The 19,719-nt window shown below is 39.0% G+C and overlaps 1 protein-coding gene across 2 annotated transcripts in view; it reads right to left on the bottom strand.

Moving 5' to 3' along the window:
• ITGA8 (integrin subunit alpha 8) overlaps window positions 1–19,719 on the bottom strand; it is a 163,284-nt gene that overhangs the window by 61,652 nt on the left and 81,913 nt on the right. For both annotated transcript variants that reach the window (XM_087420790.1, XM_004425338.3), the window contains exons 14-19: window positions 11,381–11,426; window positions 8,980–9,087; window positions 4,239–4,294; window positions 3,653–3,807; window positions 1,874–2,011; window positions 1,331–1,398 (exon numbers count right to left, since the gene is read on the bottom strand). In XM_087420790.1, coding sequence (XP_087276916.1) covers window positions 1,331–1,398; window positions 1,874–2,011; window positions 3,653–3,807; window positions 4,239–4,294; window positions 8,980–9,087; window positions 11,381–11,426 — 571 coding nt within the window. The remainder of the gene's footprint in view (window positions 1–1,330; window positions 1,399–1,873; window positions 2,012–3,652; window positions 3,808–4,238; window positions 4,295–8,979; window positions 9,088–11,380; window positions 11,427–19,719) is intronic.

Raw genomic sequence — 19,719 nt, 5'->3', positions numbered from 1 at the left:
AGATTTTATTTAAGGACCTATCCGGGAGGAAAAGAAGGAAGATGTGGACATGCGAGACTGGGACAAAAAGAAGACGGATCATCATGAGCGGGTAGTGGGAAGAGTCAAGAGAACCATCTCTGGATGGGAAGGCCAGGCAAACATCCAGTGGTGTACTGGGAAATGTTAACAACCAGTTCTCCAAAAAAAAAAAAAAAATGACCGATTTGCAGCGTTGGCTGCTTCCAATGGTGTAAATCCTCCCACTGTGGTCAATTTCAAGCTACCAACATACTTAATCCGCCAGCAAAAATTCCAGAAAATTTAACAATTGGCTCACAAACCAGAATGAAGCAGCTCCATCATATCACTGAAAACATTCAACAGGAAGTGAGCAGTGGGGAAAAAAGGGAGAGAGACAGTTTAGAAACCAAGAGGGGCGACATGTAATGCAAAGTGGACACAAAGAGGGAAGAGATACGCAGACACAAGCAGATCTCAAATAGGGGAGGGAGGATTTTGAGGTGTTTTGAGGAAATTTATTTCACTCCAAACTTCAAATTAAACCAACATTTGGAAATGCCTATTCTGCTTTTGACCTCTACTCAACACTATTGCTTTTGATATTGGCTAAATTGCGAAGTTTGGAAAAAGTGCCCTTGAGAGGTTATCAAGAAGATTCCAAACACGGCAGTGAGACAGTTCCTGGGGGCTGGGGAGTGGAGGAGCACAAACCTGCTTTTTCCACCACAGGATGTTTTACATCTTAGTCCCATCTCTTTCCGTAACATAATGCAATGCAATTACTAGTGCTGAACTGGTGACTCTACATTACTGGCAACTGGGAAGCTCTTTGATTCTTCTTTGATTTTGTGACACCTACCTTCTGCCTTACTCCATAGAGTGCCATTAAAATTCTTTTTCAGTAAATTAAAATTGATTTTGTTTTGACAATTTTAAGGGTGACTTTGAGTCATGCGGTGCTGCAAAAACTAGTTCAGCTAAGGTGTAGATGGAACCAGCCTGTCTGAATCCTTTGCTCACAGGGCTGAGGCAAGTAAATACAACCTGAACCACCCCACAGATAAGTTTACTTTGAACAAAAACACTTTTTTTCCACTTTTGCTGAAAGATGAAATGGCCCAGGCAAACTCTTAGGGTGTGTCACTTGACACCAATGACAAAGAACTGACCCAAACCACAGGCTAACCCAAAGTGTAGCCAAGCTCAAGAATTTCACGCAGCGTATTTTTCTGTAGTAGTTGGAAGTGTGTACTTTCTCCAGAGAAGCCTTAAATAAACACCTGTATTCCATTAGATAAAATGTGCAAGTTTATTTATTTAAACTTACGGTCTAGCTGACAGCTTCAGGTCAGGAATGCACATGTTGTCTTCTCCACAGTCCACCAGGATGTGAGCCTGTGTTGTGCAAACGTGTATCAGGAATAATCTTGGAAAACCTGAATCACATTTTTTTTCTCGAAGATTATGAACGATTCCACAAATTAAACCAAAGCTTTCATTTCACTATGCATGATTCTACTCAGCTAGAAACCCTATGTTAGGTAGCGACTTCCCAATATAGGCTAGTTTCCCTAATAGCCCCATTCCAAATCATTCTGAAATGTCTGTAAGGAATGCTACTCTGGCAATGTTTTGAGGATTACAGGCTGTATTGCTTCCATTACAGCCACATTTTGAACAAATTAAATCACCGTTGCACGAGGGGAAGGGTTTCCGAAAACACAATGATGCAGTGTTTCAGGAAACCTGTTAGGACAATCGTCCAAATGTTAAAAGGATAACAAAAGGAGCTGGATTTCATCTTCAGGTCACAGGAGCAATGCCCAGGGCCTGACTGAGAATATACCTTCAAAGACCATCAAGAACCTACCTGTTCGGTCACGACATTTTCCCTGTAGTGGTTCAATATTGGTTTCACATCCAGGCCTTCTGTAAAGGTGGATTCATCCAAACTGTAATTCAAACTAATGTTGATGGGAGACAATTTATCTCGGAATTCAGTTTCATCCTAGGGAAAATAATCACAAACTCAAGAAAGGCTCCATTAAATAGCTGTAAGATGTTGGTCTGTGAAAGGCAGGCCACTGAGAGTGAGTGATGAAGCAATTATCACCACAGCAGGCTGAGGCACTTGCTGATGGATGTATATAGTATATAGTATATAGTAGCCAGCTTAATTAACATATGTTCAGAGACGAAATCATTTAGAGCAGTGGCTTCATTGAAATATATGCTTCTGGAGGTAATCCTCAGGTTCTCCAAATCTTCAACAACTCACACAGAGTGGTCAAATTGCAAGGTAAAAAATTATACTTTTACATGCAATAAATGTCATTGAGTTTCATGAATTGGGATTTTTATTTTCATGAGGTTGGCAGAATTTATGAGTCCTCTTGGGCTCAGAGAAAGAAAACATCTTGATTTTCTTCTTCTCTTATCATCTCTTTTTATCTTTTTATTCCATTGAGGTCAGATTGCTTTATAATATTATGTAAATTTCAGGTGTACATCATTATATTGCAGCTTCTGTATAGACTGCATCGTGTTCACTACCAAAAGTCTAGTTTCCATCCGTCACCACACATATGTGCCCCTTTACCCCTTTTACCCTCCCCCACCCCTTTCCCCTCTGGTAACCACCGATCTGTTCTCTGTATCTATGTGTTTGTTTTTTTATCTTCCACATATGTGTGAAATCATACAGTATTGTCTTTCTCTGTGTGACTTATTTTGCTTAGCGTAATACCTTCAAGGTTTATCCATGTTGTCGCAAATGGTATGATTTCATCTTTTTTATGGCTGAGTAGTATTCTATTGTGCATCTCTCGTGCCCTCACTTACATGAACTTCAAAATACCTTCAGCACATTTGAAGTTCCCTTAGAAAAAGAAACAGATTCTCCCTGGGGGTGAAGAGGGTGCACCAGCAGCAAGCCCTGAGCACACAGGAACACCTTAGACTGTGTAGTGGGCATGCCACCCTTCAGCTGTGTACCAGTTGTGGTTATAATGAGACGCAAGGGCCACGAGCCCAGCTCTTCATTCTAGAGAACTTTGTTTCTGAACTTTGCCTTCATCAGGTTTCTCCTCACTAAGTCCCTTCAATGAGGAGACAAAATGAGCAAGAGTGTTAACCTCACAACTGGTAAGAAGACAGAATAATTGTTATAAATATTTTGGCTTTCTTATTTCATGGTAGATTTTGGAGTTATTGTAAAAATGCATTTAAAAACATAAGTAGAAATTACTTTTAATAAAGGCTTTGAATGCCTAAATGTTTTTGACTTGGCTCTAAAATGCACATTGATAAAATCTGGCCAAACATACTCACGTGGGATAAAAATTCAAATAAATTGTTTAACTTTTATGTTTTTTGGATGGGGAGGCAGTTAGAAATGAAAACCACCTGAGTTAGTACTATTAGCAAGATTGTATTGAAAACAAAAAGAATCCTCAGGAATTAATAGCAATACATCATTAGGTTAGCTGAAGTAAGGCCCAAGAGGGGAGTGTGTGGCCTTCACGTTTCCTCCTATAAAATGAAAATTGATATGGATCTATGTGGATGCCTATGGCGGTTAAATGGAGAAAAATGGTTGGAATTTGGATTTGAATGTTAGAGGCCAGAAATATGATTCTGAAACACTTACTCGAAGGTAAACAACAAAATCCTGGCATTGGAGGGAATTCTGCTGCTTGATCACAAGAGGGAAGACAAGATGGGACTGATGGTTAGCAAGGAAGAGCGTGCGTTTAATGGCTCCTTTCTGTTTCAGGGAATCTAACTGCACCTCCGCAGTCAGGCCTAAAGAACAAAAATAAAGTAAATACAATCAGGAAAGGAAAAGTATTCAGTGAATGCAGTGCTTTCTCAGAGATACGAATTTCTATTTCAACTTGCTTATTCAGAAAACATTTTTCAGTTGGAATCAAAAACAATACATGAGCTGAAAAAAACTTTACAAAATACTCCCCAAGCTAAAAAAGTTTTGTAATGGTTTTACACAGACCATCATTTTTTTCGATAATTATATCTGTTTTTACAGGTAATATTAATACCAATTATTCAAGTAATCTGTATGTAGATGTTTCCATATATAAAATAGAAATCTTGATATTAATAAAAGGCTCTTTAAAAGTTTTATAAGCGGTGCAGAGAAATTTCTGTGCAGAGAAATGCTCACTGCTAACTTTTCTTAGTACATTATAGGTGTGTAAAAATGAAAACACGCTCACCTATTGTGTTTGAAATGCTCTGGCCTGCTGCAGACGCACATACTCTTAAAGAAAAGCTATGGAAATAATAGTCAATAATTTATTGGTTAATGAAGTTTTGAATCTGAAGTAGAAATCTTCTACCTCACCCCAGACAAAATGAATACATCTTTTTTCCTTTATATTTCTCTTATTATACACACACACAACTAACTAAATATATATGTATTTATCAATATATATATCAAAAAATATATATATATTTTTTGGCCACCAGTTGGCCACAACACCAATACAATTAAGATAGGTGACATTATTACATAGGAAGGTAATACTTGTAAATATTACTAGAGGTAACTAATTTAATCAATGCTGCTTTATTCAATAAATACACTTGAATATCTTCCATGCGCCAGAGAGTGAAGAATTAGGCAGTACAGCAGGAGAACAGCTAGTGGTAGAGCCTGGAGATAAGCAAGAACGTGACCTCATTTAAGGAAACTGAAGAAATTCACTGTGGTTGGTGTGTTAGAGGAAGATGGGGAAGCGGTAGGAGGCCAGGCTGGCTGGTCGATCAATAGAGAACAAGGCTTTGCAAGTCATGTTAAAGAATTTGGATTTAACCCAAAGAGGCATGGAGCATGATGGTGTAATTCACCCGCAGCCCCACTCTGCTTGGAAGGAGACGGGAACTCAGGGGTAACTTGCTAGGAGCGGGGTACAATTTAGGGCAGAGACACTAGAAGAGGGAAAGGAGAGAGAAGGAACATCAGGAGCTTAGAGTGGCTGTCTCAGGCTAGGTAGGCACAATGATATGGCGTTTAAAGACAATAAAAGAGAGTAGATGCGCACAAGAGACATTTAATAGTTTTGCCTTGAACGTGCCCTAAACTAGCCCAGGGAGATGTGTGCCATGGCTGTAAGATGAGCTACATTTCAGCCTATACTGTGGCCGTGGAGGGAATGAAAAATGACCAGTTGTCTCTGCCTGACTTGGCTGAACGTGTTCACCTCCCTCCTAAAAATATCAGGCCCTAGCAGCCAGCATTAGGGTTGGGGCTTTTCACATTTCTAAGAAAGTAAAAATAGAAGAAAATACTTAAGTATGATTTAATGACAGTCTGAATGTTTTTACTAGTAAAGTACTCTAGTATGATGCGAACATTTCTACAGAATTCAAAAGGAGTGAGTAATCCCTAATCATGCTTTAATTATGCGTCAGCTTCCTGTGTCAAACATAATGAAAATGTGTCACATCTGGGATTCATCTATCTACTGTGACCTCAGTCAATGTCTCCCTTCAGGGTAAATAATTTGCCACATGCCATTAAGCCAAAAGTTTCCTGAGATGTTTCTGCTATTGCAAGTATTTGTACCACTTCCCCAGAGAAATCACAGATTCCAGCCCACTTCTACTCCAATTAGAATTATTCAAAAAAGACGAATAGCTAATCACATCTTTAAATTTTGTAGCAGGTCTGGCTTTCAAAATTGGAATTTTTTTCTGTATCTAACTTTTTTGGAGGTACTTGATCATGCCTTAAAATCACAGACAAAGCTCATTAGCTTTTATAAAACAAATTCCTATTTGTGATGAAATTATCAACATATATAAACTAAAATAATTTTAGATACAGTATTTTGTTTAAACACAATTTAAAAGCAATAAAGTTTCTGAAAAAGGAACAAATGAAAGCTATAAATGTGAACATTATTTCCTCTTTGTGAGAAGGCATTTGATTGGAAAATGATACTATCAGCTGAAGGGTTACTCAGGATTTATGAATTATATGTCAGTGTAATTCTATTTTTCTTTCTTAGTTTCCCCTTTCTGTTATCATTAACTGGATGACTTTATCTTTTTCATACAAGTTTAACATAACCACTACAACTTACTGAATTATTGATAACAGCACTTCAACCTAAACCTGCCAGTTTATAGACGTCTTTAGCAGAAAAGAATTGCCAAGTTAAAACTTTGCAAGAGTCTTGTTCTCATCTAAAAAGAAAACCATGAAATTTTATAGTAGTGGACTGAAATATTCATTTTGAATTTAAAAAAACATATATAATATAATATAACATACACACACACACATATACATGATGTGTTTTATATATCAGAGAATTAGGTCACTCACAGGTCTACACCTAATTATAGAGTACACTTGAGTTGTGAGGGAAAGCTGTGAACTATTAATAAATTAGAAGTAAAATTTCAAACTAGAATTTATAGTTGTAATCAATATGAATTGGTCTGATTGGGAAAAAAAAAACATTAAATCAACTCAGACCCCTCATCACATAAATTCTAAATGAAACTGTTTGCCTATAGTGCTTCTGATATGTCAGAAGGCAGGACAATACATTGCAAATCCTCTGACGCTAGTCCCACCCCAATGCAATAATGGGTGGAATAATGATTCTGGGATGTAACAGTATTCATAGCCATGCGTGATGGAGAAAGAACGAGATAAATGTGAAATGGGATTTAAAAGTACAAAGCAACTCATTTTCCCATCTAACCAATTCAATCCTATTTCAATGATAGCAAACAGCAGATTTTACGCAAAGTTAGGCATATCCGAAAAGGTTTTTCCAGATTTTAAAAGTGGATAGTTACAGACTTTTACATTTATAAAATGAAAATGTTTAAATAGTTTTTACTTTTCTAATTGGTTAATAACAATTATATTAATATTTATTGGGCTGGCTTTATTTTTCTTTTTCAAATTTAGAAATGCCAGTAGCAGATACTTTATAAAACTACACAGCTATTTGAAAGATACAGAAGTTCACATCAATGGAAGTAAAGAAGTATTTTCTAGAGTTTACTTAATGGTTTTCAGATGTACAATACAAGGTTATACCAAACATAGACAAAAATTACAGAAAGAAAACTAACAAATGCCTTTCAATCATTTTGGAAAAACTGAGCTAAATAGAATAATTTTAAAAAGTATCAGAGAAACACCTTCTGTACTGAACCAGCTGTTAACTTTTCATCTTCTAATACTCTGAACCACCTATTCAAACTTTTTGCATGTGAAAATGAAACATCTTTCAGAAAATGTATGCAACAGAATTAAATAAATAATTGTGAAGACATATATACATTTGCCCATATAACAAATTGCACTTTATCTTAATAATCTGATGTAATGCAACAAGAAAAAGGGTCATGAAAAAGAAAGACATTTTCTTGTAAAAAGTAATATTCTTTCCATAAAACCAGATCTCATAATCTGTTAAAAATACTTGTTTTATAAAAATATTCAAAAAAACTAAAAATTCTTCAAAAAAATGGTCTAGTTCAAAACAACATTTTATACCAGAGTAAGCCACACACATATGCTTGAAAGAATTCAATCTAGAAATCCACTCAGTTATGAATGTGTCAATATAGGACTCTTTGGGGAAATACTGAAGTTTTGATCCTCATCCTCCAGTAGCTCTCACAGCTCATTTCATGTTCATTTAATCATGCCAGGCTAAGGAAAGATGCTGGCTCTTTCCCATATTTTCTCAGATCAGGTTTTCATTATAACATTTTATGGTTTTAAACCATTTAAAAATGTGCTCAGGGCATTTCCCAGCTACTTTCAAAAGCCAGTTAAAAGAGAGGGCAGCTCCTCAAACAGGGAGATCCCAGCAAAGAATGTTTTTCAAAGAATTTTTCAGGGTCCTCCTCATCCCCCCCGCTCCATCCTCAAAGGCTTTGACTCTGGCATGAACTCCTGTCAAAAGGCCATCAACAACATTCTGAAACTGGCTGGAAATAACTTCTTTGGGTGAGGACTGGTGTGATCTGCATTCTGACATTCTCAGGAACCGAACATACTGTCTGAGTTAGACCATGTCTTCTGGAAAATGAGGGCAAATCCCAAACACTCCAAGCATTTGTTGATTTTTCAGAGGATATACCCTGCTGGCATTATGCAATACAACAGACTTCTGAGCCTTAAGGACCTTCATATTGAGAAACAAAGTGGCATCTTCTCGAATTTTGTTACAATCAAGTCCTATTTCGTCATCCCTTTGGATGGACTGGCGAGATTTCGGAAGAAACACTTTCACTAGCTGTATAAGCCATATTCTCCTATGGCCCAGGCAAAGGAACCATAATTCTACCGCTATTCCTGATGATGAGATCATGGCCACAAAAATATAGTTTAAGACACAAAAATCTCTATTTTTATGTTTACCTTCTGCCTAATTGTACATACTAAGTTACAAAACTGACATCTGTTTTCAACACAGGAAACCGAGTAATTTAATCCAAACTTGACTATTGAAAGAAAAGGACATTATATATGTCTGAAAAGTGGTATCCATCAGCATACGCAAATGCAAAAGTCAAGGTATTTTATTAGATTTTCAGTTTGGTTAATATTTATTTTAGTATGCCAAGAATCTAAGAGATCTCCAAGACTTGTTTCATTGGGAATTTTCCCAAATGATTTTTATGCTTCTCACTTTACCTGGAGCCAGTAGATTGGAGAAGCAGTCTTCATGTGATAAGTTGACAGCAAATGATTGGCACTGCCTCATAAATACTTTCTGTTTTTTTTTGAAAGACTAACTCCTTCCTACTCAAATTTGGTACACAGACCTGCAACAGCAGCATCCTCTTGGAGCTTAATTTGGAAATGCAGAGTCTCAGGCCCCACCCCAGACTTACAGACCCAGAAGTTGCATTTTCACAAGATCCCCAGGTGATGTGAATCCGCAGCAGAGTTTGGGAAGCACTAGGTTAACTCACCAGGCCACAGAAGTCATAGACTCTGGAATCTGGCAAGTTTTATTTTCAAGATTGATAATCATCGGGTGCAGCAGAAGCTGGGCATCTACAGTCACAACCGGCCTTGCTCTGCGGGGAGAAAACACAGGGTTTTAATGAGCCACACGAGCAACAGGCAGAAGCCCACTCCACTTCTACACACCACTGCCAACATTCCCAGCCTTTGTGCCAAGAATGTTCCTCACTGCATGAATAGGTGGGCACCAGACTCGACCAGTTACCTCAAGACACATCTGGTAGTTCACGAATACAAATAAAGGGTGCTGTGGGCCCGTCAAGCAAAGCCACCTTCACAAACCTGCTTTGTTTATGGAGCAGGCTCAGCGTATTTTGGCGATATTGCTATGAAATGCTGCTCTGGGATCTGCTAGTATATCTATATTCATATTTGAGGAAATACACCATCCTACAGTCACTTGCATCTGTATTTGAGTTTTGCAAATTTTCTCACCTTATTGGCTGATGATTTTTTATTTTGATTGATAATTTTCTAGCCAAGCTTTGCAGATTTAACTGAATACATGAGAATAAGTTGACAGAATCATTCTGTACTTTACACGGAGAACGGTTCTCAACCCTGACTGCACAATATAAGCACCCAGGGACCTTTACAATAGGTAATATGCCAAGGCCCCACCACAGATGAAGAGAGTCAGGAGCTCTGTGGTGAGGGCCAGGCACTGGAACGTTAAACAAATCCTCCAGGTGATGCTAATGTGCAGCCAAGTTTGAGGAGAGGGACTAATGTGGAGTAAACGCAATTCCAACCACCCAGGTGAGGTTAACCAGAGCAGAAAGTAAGTCATAGGGAAAGGGAACAGGGCAATTTTTAAAGCTTGGTTCCAAGCTCTGATAGCAGGGAGCCAAGTCTCCAGATGGCAGGTGCAATGATGCTGCCAGGTGTAAGTTTTCCTCTGACAGGAGGGAGGGCTGCGCCTTGGGGCAGCATGTTGTTAGGGCACTACTTTAAACAACTTCACGATTACCACAATGGGGCCCACCTGGAATTTTCCTAAACTCCTTTACGCTATTTATCGGTAGTCTGTTACACAGCTTTGTTTTCAAGATTGTATTAGCTCCAGTCCTTGGAAAAGCAGACCATAAGACAAGATTAGACATGCAAGACATTTATTAGGGCAAACACCTATGAGGGAAAAAGGGAGGGAGGGAGGAGGCTGGGAGTCTGCTGTCAGACTGTGATGCAGGTCTGATCCCTCCCGTGAAGGAGTAAGGGAAGGAAAAAGGATCCAGTACGGAAGCTCCAGCCAGGGGACTGGGGAGTCCCTGAGCCAAAGTTGCCCATTATAGGAGCTCCACGTCTCACAGAAATGGGCCTTTATTTGTATTCCCTTGTCTCTAGTAATTGGCTGGGAGCAGCTCATGGAAAACATGGCCATGGCGCCAACATGGTGGTGGGTTCAGAGCGTAGCAGCTGGACTGTGAGTCAGTTTCACACCATCAGCTCTGAGTGGTGCATCTTCATGGCCACCACAAACACACCCCCCCTTCAGATACTTTGAGAGTTTCAATCATCTGATTCTCTATAACCTGAAGTGGAGAGTGGCTAGTCCAAACCAGTATGGTTTGTGGTATGTGGTAGGACTGATGAAGAAGAAAATCTTACTTTCTTGAGGAAACCCAACTTTAGAATCTCTCTGGGAGTTGACCTAGGTCTCTGCCTTTTATTTCAATATCCTGACCTAGTGTCTTGAATTCCTATAAAACTTTTTGTACGAAGAAAGAAGAACCTAAAATTTTTTAGCATCAATGGCCTACCAGTTATTTACTGCTTCATGTACTTTACATGGAGATTCTCACTTAATCCTTTTAAAAAATAACCTTATAAAGTAAGTATTATTACCCCCATTTTACAGATGGAAAATCTGAGGCTCAGAATCCAGACCTGTCATGTTTGAACTGTTGTTCAATACTTGCTTTTGGAGGGTACCCACTCCTGGCATGTTCTATTCCCTAACCTAGTGCTGGTAAACACTAACATTCTCCCACCCCACACCCCTTCTCTATAAGCACATATTAATGCATTTTCAAAGCAAAGAAAAGAATTCAAATATAATAACATCTAAAAAGTGCATCATTGTATAAGTTCTGCTAAGATTCACATCTTATTTAACATTATGATAGTGGGGGCTGGAAATGTGGTCATGAGGTATGAGAACAAAAGGAAAGAGGGATGAAAGAAGGGGAAAAAATCGAGAGCAGAAATTCATCCAGACTTTAAAAAGAGCATCTAAACGTTCCCCAAAATAAATAGTTGGGATACACTCTTTAAGGCAAAACTAAAAACAAAAGGAAACGCATGAGAAACAATCAGAAGAACGTTTGCACACCACCAACCACATACCTGTAAACAGCTACTTTTCCTGTTCCAAATGCACCCACGATTAGATCTAAAAAGGACAAAGCACAAGCATAACTTCATAGAAACAATCTAAACTCATAATCATAAATAGCACCTAGAGCAACCTGAAATGCTGATGGCAGAGTGAGTCACAAAAACAAGAATAGCAAATCGCACCTTTCTCAAGACATTTTGGAAAGATATTGGAACTTCACTACAACTAACTCAACATGACACATAAATCAGTAGATCTCAAACCTTTTTGGACTTAGGAAGGCCAACTTTCTGGAATGCGTAAGAAATTCATCGTAACACCATTTCTCCTATCCTCCAGGCTCAAGGCACACATCTCATGGAAAGCAAAATGGAAAAAGCATGTGCTTAGCGCCTACTGTGTACCAAACTCATTACACATACTGTTTTATTATTTCTCTACCAGCAACAACCCTATGAGGCAACTATTATGACCCACGAGGTGGGACATTTTGACTGTCATTTTGACACGACCATTTGCTCTTTATGAATACTGTTGATGGTGAGTATACTTTTGGCAAAAGCATTCAGTAGTATATGAAATAATTGACATAACACTATAATGATCTTAAATAACAACAACAATGATAATAATAAATAGCACATACTGAACGCTTACTCTAGGCCAGGAATTCTTCTAAGTGATTTACCCTTAATTGATTCCTAACAAGAAGTTAGGAAGTCTCTATTATTAGCAGAATTGTGCAGATGAGTAAATTGAGGCATAAGGTTGCTAACCTATAAATTCACTAAAGTTCACGCAACTAGGAAGAGGTGGAGCTGGGATAAGGCAGTGCTGGGCAGTAGAGCAATCGTAGACTATTTGAGGGACAATGCTCGCAATGATCTCAGTGACTGGCTAATAAATAGGTAAAACTCCGTTTTTCTTAATCTAATGTATAATGGTTATTCTTGGTGGATGCAATCAAACAAAAATAAAAATGACGATGGCTAAATCTGCAGAGTGAAATTTAGATGTAGACGTGAGTAAACTGAACTTGGTGGAAATAACGGCCACGGAAGAAAACTTACAACAGTTGAAACTATAATCGGTTAATTCTAGTAGAACAGAAGTGAAAATGAAAAAATAAAAGGGGGGGGGACTGATTTGGCCACGTCATATGGAAAAGCGATCAAGGAATTTAACTGGTTTAATGGAGTTCGCACAGGAAAATGATTTGTAGCCACAGTCCCTCGGTACTCACCTTTCCCGTTCACAGGAACAGCGTCAGACTGTAAGCTACTATGATTCTCCTTGGAGGGCTGGAAGTGCCCTGGCCAGAGCCCTCAGCCAACGAGGGATGGGAACTGGATGATAACTAGGGACGATAGCTAACACAGCTTAAGCATGTTCTTCCCTGTCTCCAAGATTTCCCCAGCTATAGTTACCCATAGTGTCAACCTGCTTGATAATCATCTTTTATTGCATCTTTCCTTTCCACGTCTCTCTTCCCTATTCCCTTAGCAATGTTTCTTTGGACCACTTCTCAATAAACTGCTTGTTTTCTAATCCTTGTCTTAATGTCTGCTCTGGAAGAACCCAACCTAAGACACAATAATTCTTGTTAAAAATGTTTTTTTTTTTTTTTTAAAAATGGACTCAAAAATCTTCAGGGTTAAAACCACAGTTGAAATGTCTCATGTTTTATAGATTCAGAATCAGACTCAGAAAATAGGCTCAGAATTGGGCTCCAAAGCTCCATATTTAAAAAGACGTGTATGCTCGTGTTCACATAAGTCAAATGAAGGTCATCTAAGGAGCTTACTCTGTATTTGTGAGATGAAAGAACACATTAAGAAAAGGGCTACAATTTGGCCAACTATGGCTCATGGAATAAAACAGTTTTTTCCAAGGGTTTAAATCTTTGAAGCTAGAAGCCAAAGTTTCTAAGTCTGCCAATTTTTAAAATTATATCAGAATTTCAACTTTTTCAACTATTTTCATATTTATTTTTTCTGTTACATTCATCTCTTCCAGCATATCAGTGCATTTTTGCTATGGCAGAGGAAAAAGAGCTGCCGATTTGAAGAAACATGAACTCTGTTCTTCCTGTGTAATCACGGGCTCCAATATTTAGACAAGTGTGGCACAGGTGGCCCTCGGCCTGATCCATATCTGTTGACACGACATCAGACAGGAGAGTTCTGTTAGGAAAACTGATTCAAGAGAAATATGTGCTTTGTTTTGGGCTCCAAATAAGGTGAAATATTTATATACTAAGATTAGACATTTTATAAATAACAGATGCACTTTAAGAATTGATTCTCTGGAAATGGTAAAGAAAATAGGACTGTAAGCCCTTCCAGGGCAGGAATCTTTCTTCAGGTTCCTAAATCACAAATATTTTATGGAATAGTATGGGTTGAAATAACTGAAGAAAAAAACAATCCTTTCATCCACAGTACCAGATACAGGGCCGGGACTTTATAAATGCCTATAAAACAGGGAAAAGTAACAACAAGGTACTATACAAGAGATGAGACAGATAAGGAAATAAGACAGTTATTAAGACAGGCTAATGCAAACTGCACTTAAATTCTGCTGGGTTTTTGCACCTGTACTTGTAAAGTGTTGAGAAAGAAACACACACACAAACACACAGAGACTCCAGATTCTAGAAAATTCTAGAAAGTAATCTAGAGGCTGCATCATGACTAGATTGTCTTTATAGATGAGAAGTTGAGAGACATCCTCATGATGGTCATGAGCAAGAGGACTTTTCCTTTAAAAACTTTGATTCCTCTGCCTTAGGGTGGGAATTTTCCTACTCTGGAAAAATAAAACAACCGGCAAAATAGGCCACAATTTTCTTCACAAGAATGTGGCCACAATTGTTCAGAGGCCAAGAAAACAGTTATCTACCACCAAAGTATGTTTGTCTTTTGAGACACCACCTTGGTATTGTGCCTGCTGGAAAACGCCAGAAGTATTTATGCTCAGGACCTTAAATTATCAGATTTCTCTAGGGGAGGAGAATTCATCCGCTGATTTGTGTTTCTAACCAATCTGTCCTTCCAAAATATGTGATTTGCTTTGATCACTATGTGGTTTCCATATATATATATATGTATATAATGTTATATACTGTAATGATACATATATGTAATGACACATATATGTACATATACATATATGTATATAGACACACTATTTTTAAAAAATCTTGCATAATTACATCATGCTTAGGAATTTAAACGATGATCTGAAGACAAAGAAATTTTGGTGCTGATATTTGGATTCATGACTGCAAACTTGCTCCCTCACTTTGACATAAGTCTTATATCATTATCTAACATTTCTTTTCTTATAGAAACTTCTTAAAAGGAGATTCTGAAAACAAACACACAAAAACCTTTGTCTTTCTTTATACAAAGACAACTAGCCATTTGTTTTTTTTTCTTGGAGAAATATCTGGTGACTAAACTGGTTCTTTCCCCTTAATCAAAAACTGTTCTCCAAACGCTGGGGTCCTTTGTTATCACCTCACATTGCCTGAGAAACAGAGTTTATTTTCCTTTTGGCCTTTGATGGAACAACTGAGTACTTTTAAGGATTCAAAAAGGGGCATTAGCATGAAGGCAGGATCAGTTGGCAAGAAAAAATAACCTTAAAAATAGGAGATGTATTACACCTCCGTTTTGTATTTTATTTCCCCCAAATTGTTATTTTTGAATGAGGATGAAGCAAAGAGCCAAGCTTCTAGAGTGGTACTTGGGCTATAGAGTCTGATTTCATTAATCTATGAAGGAAATTTTAGAGTTGGAAGAAGTTCTATGTGAAAACATCAGCTTTGTTTTGAGTGTGGATTTGAAGTTAGGGCTTAGGTGGGCAGGGTGCAGAGAGGAGAGAGAAAATGGAAACTTCCTAGGAGAAAGGAAGACAAGAGGAAGAGTGGTGACAGTATTAGATTAAACAGTCACCCAGAGTCATTCATGGGGCAAGTCTCTGTGGCCCCCGAGGTGCCCACATTTCATAAGCTGTGAGCCTTCTTCTACCTTCTTACCTGTCACCTTCTTACTCTCCACTTCTGACTCTCTCACCTTCTTGAGAAACACTAATGTTGAAGTCTGTTGCTGAAAATACCATCTGACACCTCCTTTTTTATTTTGGAATTAAAAAACATGACAATGCAAACCTTTGACCCAGCATTTGCATTTCTAAGAATTTATCCTGAGGATATGGTGCAAAGTATTGAACAAAAGCTAACACTAAACAGTTTAAATATATTAATTCCTTTGTTACAACAATATCATGAAGTAGATACTTTAATTATTCCCATTTTAAAATGAGGTACAAAGAAGCTAAATACAGTAAGTGGCACAGTAAAGTTTTAAACCCAGAAAGTCTAGCTGTTACCTATTTTTACCGCAGTGCCTCCCAGGAGCATATTTACAGGCTATTTTTTCTCCTCTTAAAATTTTTAAAAATTAAGGTATATTTTACACAGAGTAAATTTCATCCTTTTTAGTATCCTGTTTCAAGAGCTTTGATAAATCCATGTGGTCGTATAACCACCACCACAATCAAGATATAGAACAATTCCACCACCCAAAAATGTCCCCCATGCCACTTTGTAGTCAAGCCAGCCCCCACCCCAGCTCCCTGCATCTACTAATCTGTTTCCAGAATGTCACATAAATGGAGGCATTCAGTATGTAGCCTTTTGGATCTGGCTGCTTTCACTCAGTTTAGTGCATTTGAGAGTCATCCATGATGTTGCATGTGTCAGCAGTGCACTCCTTTTTATTGCTGAGTAGTATTTCATGGTGTGCATGGCCCACGGTTTGTTTATCCATCCCTGGCTGAGGGACATTTAAGTTGTTTCTGGTTTTTGGAAAGTCACTATGAACATTGGTGTACAGATTTTTGTGTACCTATAGGCCAATTTCAATTTGTAAATTGTCTATCGTTGAATCTCTCTAACATCTCTGAAGCCCTCTTTTAAATGCAGTGTTTTATTTCAAGTGGAAATTACTGAATGGAGTGTAAAAATTTAAGAATTCTAAATTCCAGTTCACTTTTCCACTGGCTTCCTAATGACTCTGGACAAGTTGCTATTCATTGCCAAATCTCTGGTGAAGTCTTCCAGGTGAAGGTGAAGCCTTCTTCCAGATGAGAAAGCCAAGAGCTCAGTAGAATTCACTGGGGTCGCACGACTGCGCTTTCTCTGCTCTGATAACAATCCAGGACTCTTCTTTGTCTCTTGAGTCAGCTATGCTCCTGCAGGGTTTGGGTTTCATTTTGTCTCTCTTATGGGATAGCCAGTTTCTGGCTTTCTCCCTGGCATAACCAGACCTGGACATCAGACCTGCTCACCTCCGTGATTCAGCTCCCTGAGCTCATCATCCACAGACCTCTGGATCCCGTCTTGGCATTGCTGATACTCACAGCTCACAGTATCTCTTCCAGTCACTTATCACTGTCCTGGCTCCATCTCTGCTAAGCCCCTTCCCACAGCATACAAGTGTTTTAGAGACAAATGAGGGTTGTCAAGTATGGTTGTTCACCTGGACTCACTCAGGGTCTGCTCACCTTTGTATAAGGAGGATCTTAAGAGAAGTGACAGGATTAAAGACAATGCGTAAAATGATGGGTTAAAGATGGTGTGTAAATATGGCAATGTTGACTTGTAAGTGGGTTATGAAATTGGCTTAAGCGTTTGGCACTGGAAAAACAGCTCATGTCTGTGGGAAGCAGGCACTTAGATAAGTCTCCTTGAGTTTGGCAAATGCGTTAATCTAAAAATAGACAGAGGCTCCCTTTCTTCCTTGATGTTTTATTGCAACATGCAAAATATTACTGAGAAGAAGGTTATGAGTTGAGGAAGAAATGTTTGAAAAAAAACCATGATTTTATCCCAGAAAGTAATAATCCTAACAATCTGTCTGAAATGCTTCCAAATGAACTCTGAAGAAAAACATTTATGAGTTGAACCATCGTATTAGGTTGCAACATTCTGATTTACAGAGGGTTTATTTTCCTTTAAAAAAAAATCCCACAAAAAAATGAGTGAAATATCAAATGATGAGTCTGCCTTATGAAAATAGTTTTCTATATGCTATTAGCATCCTATGGCTGCAAGAATCACCCCTTTCTCTCTACTATTGCTTGATGCTTCACGTGTTGCATTCCATGTCACGTTATCATTGTTGTAGCCACACTTACAACATGTGTGCTGTCTGGTCAGTTGCTAAAAGTTCTGGAGAAAAGTTTGTTTCTTTAGGAGTGGTCCCATTTATAAGTGGCTGCCTATTGGGAAGGATTTCACAGTCTCCAGAAGAGCCTCGTATCTTGCAAGACACTTCCCCCACATCCAGCCTGACAGATAACATCCTATGATTAAAACCTTAGGGGACTATATAAGTTTGCTAAGTGTTATGGGCTGAACTGTGTCCCCTCAAATTCACATGTTGAAGTCCTAACCCCCAGTACCTCAGAAGGCAACTCTATTGGAGATAGGGTCTTTAAAGTGGTAATTACACTAAAATGAGGACATTAGGGTGGACCCTAATATAATGTGATTTGTGTCCTATAAGAAGAGGAGATTAGGATACAGATACACACAGAGGGAAGACCATGAGAAGACACAGGGAAAACAGCCACCTACAAGCCAAGGAGAGAGACCTCAGAAGAAACCAACTCCGTACACACCTTAATCTTGGATTTGTAGCCTCCAGAACTGTGAGACAATAAATTTCTGTTTGAGCCACCCAGTGTGTGGTACTTTGTTATGGCAGCCCGGCAAACTGATACTCTACGATACACATTTATAGAGTTGCAAGGGAGGCAGGAGAGGAAGGGAAGAATATTTATGCAGTGGTTCCTCATACTGGGCACCCTCGGTCAACAACTCATTATCAAGCACCCACAAACCCATCATGAGCCAAGTCCTGTCCTGGCTGCCAAGGATTCAGCAGAGAGCAAGTGGACGTGGTTCTTGCCCTTGAGGCACTTAGAATCTATCAGTCAACTCTCCAAGGGCACTTGTGCAAAATGCAGGCCAGCACCCACTGAATCAGAGTCTCTGGGTGCCACCTACTTCCCCTGGATCACTTATATCCTGATGAGAATAACGACATTACATCCTTCCCCACTGCATGTTTGAGAAAATAGTGTAAGTTTCTGCAGCTGGTGTAGAGAAGGCCCCAGGAACAGAGAGAAAAGGAGGCTGGGGATGAGAGGGGCTGAGCATTCCCCAAATGAGCTTCACCTACTTCACAATCAAGTCTGAAGACTGGCCAGCCCCCAACCTTTCTGTTGTACACTCATGCTCTGATGAATTTCTGTTAGGGTTGGTAGTTTTTAGGAAACCGTCTATTAATAATGTCAACAGAGCAAAATGTCAGTGAGAAAATATAAGATGATGGCCATATAGAAAGAAAAGCATCACATGAGCAATGTTTGCAAACAGGAAGCATGGAGGAGGAGTTTGCTGCTGTGTTAGTTATTGTGAAAATCTTTCCTCCCTCGTCTCATAGGCTTCAGGCGTAAGTTACCCGAGTCATTGCCTGAAGGCCCAGGCCCAGGTCTGGTGCAAAGAGCCTGGATTTCAGTATTAGAGCTTGTTTCCAGTCCCTCCCACCTCCATTTGGCTGGTAGTGTTAAGAAATAACAACAACTGTTTAGACTGCTTTACAGTTTGCAAATCACCTTCAGAACAATCCTGCGGGGTGGGAAATTGGGCTGATGACTTTCCTTTTATGGCTGGGGAAGCTAAGGTTCAAAGATGTAAGTGGTATGTCCAAGACTAAAAAGCTGATAAATAATGTGAAGAAATGAGAAAATGGGCCCCGTGACTCCTAGTTTGATGCTGTTAGGGTTCTATTACCCTGGCTATGGGCTCTCCTGGTCCAGCAATTTGAAGAGAAATTGGCATTTAAATGCCCAGTGAATACAGAACTAGGCTCAAGGGTGCCGCGTGTCAAGAATGAGTGGAGCCTCCCGTGAGCCCAGGAGAGGATGCCAAAGTATTTAAAAGAGCATCATCATCTCTACTTACATTTCCATTCTTATTCTGCACAGGAGTAAAATAGTTCACTGGATTTAAGTAGAGTTGGAAGATAGTGGCCAGGTAAAGAGAGAGGAGAGCAATAGTTTATGTGCCAAGGCGTGTGGCTATGAGGAAACTGGTTTGTTTACTCATTCATTCGTTTATTTCCATTCATCCATTCATCCATTCATCCAACAAGTATTTACTAGATGCCAAGTGCCAACCACTGCTTGGGGCACTGGGGATTCCATAGTGAGCAAAACCAGATCCAGTGCTTGCCGTCAACTAATAAAGTGTCCAGCCTAGTGAGGCGAAAGA

Source organism: Ceratotherium simum, chromosome 32 (genome assembly GCF_057802395.1).
Source record: "Ceratotherium simum simum isolate JZ-2026a chromosome 32, ASM5780239v1, whole genome shotgun sequence".
Lineage (NCBI taxonomy): Eukaryota > Metazoa > Chordata > Mammalia > Perissodactyla > Rhinocerotidae > Ceratotherium > Ceratotherium simum.
This window is presented reverse-complemented; position numbering and strand designations above follow the sequence as displayed.